This window comes from Eurosta solidaginis, chromosome 5 (assembly GCF_040869045.1).
Source record: "Eurosta solidaginis isolate ZX-2024a chromosome 5, ASM4086904v1, whole genome shotgun sequence".
In the NCBI taxonomy this organism is placed as follows: Eukaryota; Metazoa; Arthropoda; class Insecta; order Diptera; family Tephritidae; genus Eurosta; species Eurosta solidaginis.
In genome coordinates this window covers 53,655,475-53,665,685 of record NC_090323.1, presented here as the reverse complement: position 1 = coordinate 53,665,685, position 10,211 = coordinate 53,655,475, and the positions used below count along the sequence as shown (strand labels likewise).

The 10,211-nt window shown below is 36.5% G+C and overlaps 1 protein-coding gene across 1 annotated transcript; it reads right to left on the bottom strand.

The window, feature by feature from the left end:
• Window positions 1–1,093: 1,093 nt before the first annotated feature.
• On the bottom strand, window positions 1,094–1,931 carry LOC137254160 (uncharacterized). The gene is made up of 2 exons (XM_067791895.1): window positions 1,846–1,931; window positions 1,094–1,601 (listed from the first exon to the last, which is right to left on the bottom strand). The coding sequence occupies exons 1-2, from the start codon at window positions 1,860–1,862 to the stop codon at window positions 1,094–1,096; spliced, it is 525 nt and encodes a 174-aa protein (XP_067647996.1). The 5' UTR covers window positions 1,863–1,931.
• Window positions 1,932–10,211: the final 8,280 nt, after the last annotated feature.

The window sequence follows — 10,211 nt, the reverse complement described above, 5'->3', positions numbered from 1 at the left end:
AGCATTTTGAATGGATACATCAACCAACCATGTAAAAATTGAAAACCACCACTTTTTTCCTCTAGCTCCGATCCGGTAAGCGTTGACGTTTTGGTCCATGCGGTCCGTGCCACCCATATTCTTATTGTACATTACAACAGCATTTGGAATTTGAACCTGAACCTTTGAATGTTCAGCTCTAGAGTACCTTATAGCTTTCCCGACTGGCTCCTTTCCAAATAAAGTTGATGCGATGGAAACTGCTGCATTGTCTACCCATTTTGTGACTATAATACCACACTCAGAAATCCGAGAACTAGCAATATAACCGCGTTCCATTTTCTTCAACTTATCCTTCAGTGGCAAAGGACAAGAGTTTGGTATATAATTTTGACGAATGGTTCCAGTTCCTTCATATCCATATTTTTTAGTCCAAGTAAAACAGGTATTGAAGTGAAGAGATTATCAAAAAAGAATCGAAAGGGAAGTGGCTTCCACGTTTCATCAAATTCATCAATCATTGAAAATAAAGGAGCAGCGTTCTTTCCATAGCCTGCAGCGTATTCCTCGTTTGTTCTAGGGTTTTTCCCCTGATACATCTCAAAGTTTAGCAGATAGCCGGAAGGCGTATTTAGGCACCACATTTTATATCCAAATCTCAATGGTTTGCCTCTAATAAATTGTTTACAACCATGCCTGCCGTAGTATTCCACTATTGATTCATCGTAGGACAAATTCTGTTCTGGATGAAAGTTTTTTGCGAACTTCACCTTCAGAGCATCCGTTATGGGTCTCAATTTCCATATTTTGTCTGATAAATCTATCTTTTCTGGGTCAATAAAGTGCAAGTTTATGAAAATCACTCGAAAACGATCACGTCTCATCGAGTCAATAATAACACCATTTTGAATATCTTTGTCAACGCTCCAATATGCTTCTTTGTTTGGAGAATAGGTATATCCACTTATTATCATAATTCCCAAAAAGACCTTCATTTCTCTCACTGTAATATTCGGGTTCCCATTATTATTTAGGACTGAATACCTGTTTGACTCGTCACATAGCATTTGCAATAAATCGTCATCAAAAAACTTTTGGAACTGCTCGCATGGCTCTAAGTTGGTGCAGTCACTGTAATTACCGTTAGGAAAAATTGGAACTCTATGTTGGGTGTTATCGTCGACCCATGAAAAGGATGGCTTGGTTCTCTTCGCCTTACTATGTGGTTGCGTTGAAGCTGCCTTGCGACGACGATTATTGGCTTTTGAGCTGACAGCGATGTACTCGGCTTTTCGGGTGCTTTCTCAGAAGAAAATGATTCTTCCAAAAGGTTTACTTCTAAATCCGACAGGGAATGATTCAAGTAGTCTAAAATTTCAGTATCTATATTGAAGTCGGGGTTCTCTTCGACGTCGGTCTTTTTTCTTATTACTACTTCACTCTCCTCTACAAGCTGTGTATGCGGCAAGTTTTCTAAACTTCCCCCGTCTTCATCACTTGAATCTTCACCTGAAAGAGCGCCCGCATCAGGTGCCTCGATATAAATAGCTTTCACTTCATCTTCTTCATTGTTATTGAATTCCTCCAAAACGGCGCAAATATCCTCGACAGATAGTTTTTCCCTGGTAACCAACAAATATTATACTTTTACATTGACCGCACAAATCTTTATATAAATGTTTATACATAAAGCGAACCCGCGAGCGTGTCATATATGTCACGCTTACAAGAAACGAAAAAAAAACTTATAAGTACAGTTATTTTCATATCTTTTTTTATACGAACACATGCATTCATAAAATTATTAAAATATGTAGAACAAAGCTTTCACATAATGTCTTGCACTTTGCTAAAATTACTACTTACCGATAGCGTGTTCCCATTTGGATAGTTTTTTTACGTATGTGAAATTTGCATCGTCTTCAACGCTCTATTGCTTTTGTTATACTAAACAGAAGAGCTAAACTGTAGTGCACTCTCACTCTTTGCTATATTTACTGCGATTCTTATTTAAAAGTTTGAAACATTTAAAATTGCAATTTTGAAAAATCGTATATAAATATAGTGCTTTAAACGTTACATATATGTAACACTAGCGTTTAATGAGTTAAAGCAACTCAAGTAAATAAATGCGAATACTTGGAAATTAGAATTTTTATGAATACATTTTTTTTGTCTTTGAAATATTTGGGCAAGTGTAGATTTAATTTTGTTTTATTGTTTTAACTTAAATATGCATTTTTTTGCTACCCACCGATAAATTTATACATGAGATAAACTTAATATGGTAAACTGTGCCACAGATAATGGGCTATAAAATATATACTCCATTTAACTCTTCGAATTTAAAGAAATTGTTTCTTATACCCAATGCATTCAATTTGGTGAACCAAGAGACAGGCCTCTTATTACTTACAACTGTGCGGGGGTAACGGACATTACGTTGCCAGGGACGGAGACTGTGACGTCCACTAAGACTAAGACAAACATACAACACAAATACGTAAATATAAACCTTAACAGAATCCCTTCACCAGAGTAGACGCTTCAAGTATCCAGTCAAAAGAGGAACAGATCCGGCCAAGAAACCAGAAACTAAATGGCTCCAAGGAACCGAAGAAGATCATACCGGCGGAGGAGCAACACTCATCAAAGATGCACTTTCATGAGCTTGTCAGGGACCTGTCGATGCTAACAGCCGCTCACCAGCATTCGTCCAACAAATCTTGGTAGAGAAAGAGGTTAGACTATCTAGACTTGCCGTGCGGCACATTCCCGACAACCCGACCGAACCACTCCCAATGTATGGTTTTCGAGAATCTTGGGATCAAGCCTATTTAGCGGAGAGGTCAATAACTTACAGAAAATGTTTGCAGAGGTTACAAAAGGCCTCGGACGGACTCGGGGAAGGACTTACTGGTGAACCATATGCGAAGGGTTCTTATATGCTCTGGCCAGGGTGGACTATAAAAATGCCTTTTCGATTCGCCTGCACATGGGCAACAGTAGAAATGGGTCATACCCAACTGCCTCGTTAATTGTTGTCCTTAACCAGCTGCTGCACCTTCACATATGCCAAACATATATATTGTAACGAATTTTGGGAAATCCCGAATAAATAACTTAAATTTCAGTATGGCAAAACGGTCTTTATTTACAACTCTACTTAAGAATTACAATCATCACGTACTTCCCTAAAAGCGTGTTTAAATCGGACTGATCGATCATCGCTTGCACCGCGTTCTTTTTATACCTTTCATGAAAATGAAATGGTATATTAACTTCTGCACAAATCTTGAAATTGTAAGTCCTTAAGGGAAAATAGATAGACCCACCATTAAGTATACCGAAATAATCAGGATGAAGAGCTGAGTTGATTTAGCCGTGTCCGTCTGTCCGTCTGTCCCTCAGTTTTTAGATATATTGATAAAATATGGTGAGCTGGTGGCCGGATCGGACCACTACAGCATATATCCTCCATACAACCGATTTTTCAGAAAAAGAAGATATTTGTCATATCTTCCTCAATTTATCATATTGAAGCTTCAAACTTCACCAGATGTTTACATATATAGCATATATTGTTGTGTAAAAAATCATAGAGATCGGCGTTATATATAGTATATATATGGTGGTATATACAGTATATATATATAGTACATATATATATTTTCGCAATTTCAGCCAGATTTTAACAGCTAGAAACTTGCATTAAATTAATATAGATCAGTCGTATATATAGATATACCCCATAAAATCTATCGTTTGGATATGAGAATCAACATCATAGCTAGCTCGTGTGGACAGCAAGAAGTTTGAGACTTTGTGTGAGGATTACCGATCTATTACTTATTTGATATTTATCGTAAATGTCGCTTGTGTACATCTGTTCTCTATATTTTACATATCTCATACATCCGATTATTTGGGCATTACGAATTGGATACAATTATTGCTCAGCTCCTTTCATGAAAGGTATCCATTTTTCCGCACAGCTGAAAACACTCCTGCCCTTACCTGTTTTATTATAACTTGTATTTAATATACTTAGATCATGCTTTTCAGTACAAGTACAACTCAGGTCGTCAGTTTTTTACGCTTAAACTTGTTATCCAGTTTTAGATTCTACCTTAACTGAAGTTTGAGCTTAAGTGGCCGATTAGCAGGGTTAAAATTTAGTTAACCTATCAGTTATTTCCGTTCGTTTGTAATGGTGTCGAATATACCCAATATGTTTAGAGAACATGTTGATATCTAGCACACCTATAAAATTTCAAGAGTTGTAAAATTTCAAGAAAGTGGCTCAACTTGAGAAACATAGCACGCTCAGCAAAAAGGGAATTTTTATAAACCAAAAAATTCTATTACCTAAATTAAAAAAAAGTAATTCCAAACTTGTACTCAGGTTCGGTTTTCTAATTGGACTCAAATTTAAGATTTCAATATTACAGTATTTTCACGAAATTAAAAAAAAACACCTTACATTTATTTTTTATAAGCTTTTATTTACTTTCTCTTGGCTGTTGTCTGTAATCAAATTTTGCAAGTTAAATTTGATACAATTCCCTGTGTCCGATTGAGCTGAAATTTTGCACACATGTATAATTCCGATGACAATGGAATATTCCTCTGCGATAATTCGATATATTAATCGATAACAGAGTTATCGGTAAAGGTTTGTGTTCACTAGGGAATAAAAGCCTAAGTCCTCAAGAACGCAGATAAAGTCGCTTTGTTTGTGTATGCAACAAACGTAGAAGTTAGGCTGTTATCGCTAAATTTTGCATACTTTTTGGTGCATACATTTCTGCGCACTTGATTTTGTTTTACAGATTTTTGGCGATGGAACAGAGCAGAGATCTGCAATGAGTAGTTGTAACCTGAACGCGAAATAGGCAAAGTCACAACTCGAATAGAAGAACTTGAATGTTCAAAGTTGACTTTGAAGAAACCTTGTAATGTTGATGCATTAAAAGAAATGGATAGTATGAGAAACGTTACAAATATCTAAGTAAAGATCACATAACTAATTTAAACAATATTTTACCCTACTAAAAATTAAAAAAAAAAATTCATATTTAAAATAAATTTATGAAAAAAGCTTTTCTAAGAACAATCTTATATTACTTGTTAATAAAACAAACTAAAAATAAAAAAAAAATATTTCTTAAATAAGCTTTTATTATTGGTTAATATAATAACAAAAAGTAAAAAATAAATTGACTGGAAAGAAATATAACACTTTTTAAGTTCATTGTAACCTTTAACGATAATTAGGCTTTTTCGTCTGCGACAAAAAAATTACATAGTTTACATAATTATATATTTTTAACATTAAAACTATACACCTAAATTATTAAGTCTTACAGTTTATATCACAGTCCTAGTTGTTCTAATAACAGCGCCACTTGTAATTGCTGGTACATTAATTTATACAGCGCCATATCAGTGTGTTGAATGTCGTCCATTGACCGAAGTTTAGCATGAGTACATGCGCTACTTTAGTAAGGTCAATTTGTCAGCGATCGGAGGAGTAGGCGAACGATTTTAACGACCTAGTTTTGGTGGGCTATGCAGTCGAGAATCCAGTCAGCGTTAGCTGATATCATAAATGGCGGAACGCTTATACTGATCCCCATCGAGACTCTCTGAGAAAAACTAAAAAACATAGGTGCAGGGACTCATAATGGAAATGCTCGCTTACTCCAAGATACGTCAGTCGAAACAAAGGCAATTTCCCATCAAGTTCTATTATCCTTAGAAAATATGCCAGTTGCCACATACATAGCTTATCTTCATTACAATTTTTATATTCTCAATTACAAATCACATTTTCGCATTTTCATATGACGCTTTCGCATTTGAAATTGATTAATCTCATTTTCATATGACGCTTTAGCATTTATAATTGACTATTCCGATTAACTACTGACTATTCTCAATTAAGATAGACGCCTTCAAATTCGCAATTGACGCTTTCTCAATTATAAGTGAATATTCACATTTCCATATGATGCCTTCCATTTACAATTGACTATTCTCATTTAAAACTGACTATTCTCAATTACAACTGACGCTTTCGAAATCTCATTTAACGCTTTCTTATTTACAAGTGACTATTCTTATATCAAAGTGACAATTTCTTATTTACACCTGACCATTCTCATTTGCATATATTGCTTTCCCACTACAACTGGAAATGGTGTAGATGCATATCTCTAAGGATGGAGAAATATTTTTTACATCTTTATTGGGAAAAAAGACACCCAGCTATCTAGATAATAAAAAACCAATGTTACCTTAAACTGTTACTAAAAAACTACTCTGTAGTTTAACTGGAGTTTGAATATTCATAGAATTTATGCAAACCTAGTTTAAGTTTAATCTAATTAGCTACTGAAAAAACAAGCCGTTATTCAAAATTAACGTCTACAGTTGTAAGGATTTTTCATCTTTCGTTAGCAAAAATGCCAATAATACCTGTGCAGTATAAAATCCATATCCTAGTATCCATATACTAGTAAATTAAATGAACTAACTCTGCAAATATGTAAAGCATTACTGCCTTTTTTATTTAACCGTCATTTCACATCGTTATCATACAAACTGATCATATTTGCATAATTCTACAATTATCTAAAGTACGTCGGTAGACTTCCTTTGTGTTGCAGCATTTAAAAGCCGCACGAACAAGTCCTTGACACGAATTCGTCACGTTTAAGACATTTTTCATTAAAGAACGCAATCGCATGAAAGGTGTTAAAGATGCGAATAGATTAATACCAGACGCGCGAGTACGTGTATCCCATGAAAAGTCAGTAGGATATATGAGAACGAAGCAGAAAATATAAATAAAACAAAAAATAGCAATAAGAATATATGAAGCACTTAAACTAGTTCTTGAGGATGCTTAAGTGTTGAATGTTTAATGGCATAACAAATTGTTTTGTCACTTTTTAAAGAGTGTCACAAAGAGGAGCAAAAGCAAAAATAAATTGAAATTGAGTAGAAAAAAAAATAAATATTATCTTTACATATAGTACAACAAAGTCAGAATCCTTACCTGGTGTGTCGCTCTATGAGTGTAACACATTCAAAAGGGGTGCATGAAAACGCGCATACGCAAATCTATTCGTACGTGTTTGAGTACTTCAGTATTTGTTGAGTATGCAAATTTGACATCTTTAAAAAGGTAACATATGTTCGTATTAAAAACTGTTTGTTGCTGTCAATGATAAATGAGTTCACAAACTGTCCAGTAAGCCCTACTGCTGGTTCATCCTTTGCGCATGCGCACTAGAATGTCCTGCGTGGTAAATTGGAAATCCTGTCTGCTGCTAACAACCAAAGATGTGTTGATGCATAAAAATTGACGTAAATTAAATTAACAACAGTTTGCCGCACAATTACAACAACAATAACGTTTAACATGTTGTCGAAATAAATGAAAGCAACAAATGATAAGTTTATGCAAATGAAGACAATGCCACAAAAAAGGAAAGAAGAGAATAAATAAATTATTTGCTGACTATTATTTGATGCTGCTGCGAGTGAGCATTTTGGTGTGCTCATTAATTTTTAAAAAGTTCTACTGATTGGTTTTTTACTCAGTCGATAAGCAACTTTTCTGTTGTGTGTGCTGTGCAGAAATTGTAACCCTCTTTTTATTGAAGTGGTATTTCAAGTTCCTCCGTATTTATTGTTCAATTCTGCTAACACTTTTGATTTTTTTTTTTTTGCTTTAGTTTATTGTTATTTTTTTTACCTTTCTGTATATGCATAATAAACTCATTTATTAAAAGCTGATTTTGTTCGAACTTACGATGAAATATTTGAATATTCCTTGTTCACAGGAAATCCCTCTTCTGGATCCAACCTTATATAATAAGATTTTGTTTTAGTTTGGGTGTGTCTCTAATTTTTATTACTAGCCGACTTTTTCACTACTTTCTTCATTTCTCTCTCTCTCTCTCTATTTTTTTTCTCTCTCTCTCTATCTCTATCTCTACAGCCATAAACCTATCTCTCTCATCCTGTTGCTTTTCCCTATTTCCAAATTTTCCCCTATATATCCCTCATCCTCGTCCCGACAATTTAATCGGTTTTTCCCTCACTCTTCTTCTTATCAAAGGCGCTGCGCACAATAGAGGTTGTCCTCTGAGAAGATTCAAAGTAAAAGCAAAGCCGATGAGGTAGATTAAGTTTATTTTAATTTATTATTTTCGGAGGTGAGGTAAAGAACATTAACAAACTCGCAAAATTTGCGAAAAGCGAGATGTGCTGGGAATAATATAAAGAGCTGTTGAGGATCTATAAACGTAAAACCTGCAGGTCAAAGAGGGTTTCATAGGCAAATTGCTGTGCGGTCATATAATGTTTCAGCATATCGGCACGACTGAGCAAAGTCCTACCTTAATAAGTTGTAGTTCAGAGACTGATAAAAAGTACGACGGGGAATGGTTACACAGTAGTGAAGAGTCACTTGAGGCATTACTTAACACACACCTTAAATCATGAGATGATACGCAAAAATTGTTTTATAACCTCTACGGTTCAAATTCGGAGCGAGCAGTACTAGGATTGAAGACAAATACCAAAATTAATTGGGCAAAGAAAACGTTTGCCAAGTTTATACCGCCGATTCTAGATGGGATATTACCTGTTTTGTTGTAGATGGCAGGTGAAATGATTGTAGAATGGCTTAAAAGAGTCAACGGGGGATGCTTGAAACTGGACCGTGCTCCACAATTTTGGATAACTGCTCGACTAGTCTTCATAACGAAAGCAGTCAAACCAGTCATCTGCACTCGAAATACTACAGGGCTATTGGCTTGTCATTTTTTCTGCGCACTTTTACCACATGGAACCCACCCAATACTCTCATGGTGGCGTGCTATTTCCTCTTCTATAGATACTGGTGGATACTAGACCCAGTGATTCTGATCACAGGTCAAAACGGGCTGGGGGTAAATCCAACGAAAACAGAAAAATCAAACATGTGGAAATATACCAAATATGGATACGCGACAATATAAGATGACATGGCAAGGGGACCATAACTAACATAGTTCCGACTTCAGCGGTTGGGGTTGACTTCGGGGCAGGGGTTGACTTACAAGTACTTCCAGAACATAAGACATCACTTGAGGGAGGAATATGTCAAGGCCGAGATAGCGCTAAGAGCACTGCAATCTGCAAAGAGTCTCGAAAATGGAAATATATCTAGAGCTGGACTGTACTCATACCAGCTATAGATTAGTCGTACCGACTTCCTGACTCATGCAGTGCCCTGTTGGCGGAAGTCTATGCATACTTAGGTTAGGTTAAATTGGCTACCCGAGGGCACACTTAGGCTAGTGATATAAGGCCCGTTGTGATACCACAAAAAAAACTCGTACTTAAGTAGAAACATTTTGCAATTTGTATGGTACCACGATAAAGTGAGTCTGTATCGCAAATACGTTGCGGGAACGGAAATATTTACCTTATTTTGCATTGGACCGCCACTTTTGATCAGTAAGTTATCTCGGTCGCCTACCAATTTTTGGTGTATCTAAAAAGATTGGGCGTGAAGGAGCCTAGTTCTCACTTCCTCCTTCTCTTAGACACGGGGGCGGTTGATGCAGCCAGGCCTCCATATAGATTACCTGGGTATGTTTCCAACAACCCACTACATGTATCCCTCGGCCATCGATTTCAATAACCACCCGTTGCTTGGAGCTCAATTTCACCAACCTACAGTTACTTGAAAATCGATAAACCGCTATGCATCAATCCACTTATTCGTCAGCTGCTACTCGCAGGACAACGATTTAACCAAGCACTGATTGGAAACCGATCGTCACTTGCGCATAGCCGATCGACAAATTCTATTAACCAACATTCACAAATTCACCGATTCGTCATCTGTGACTCACCAGACATCGATTCCACCAGCCACCGGTTGCTTGGAGTTCGATCAACCGATTCAATTTCTGCGTTTCTTCGACTCAGAAATTCTATCCTAAGACATCCACCGAATCGTCACATATGCCTGGCCGGGTATCGATTCTACAACGACCAGTTGCTTGGGAGTCCATCCACCGATTCGCCAAAGCCGGTTCACTAATCATATTCACCTGCATATACTAATCCACCGGTTGCTTGGTAATCGATTCCCCGCTTTATCGGGTATGGCCATCACATCGCAACCCCCTCTACAGGCCGATAACACTAGTCCGCTGCAAATTCAG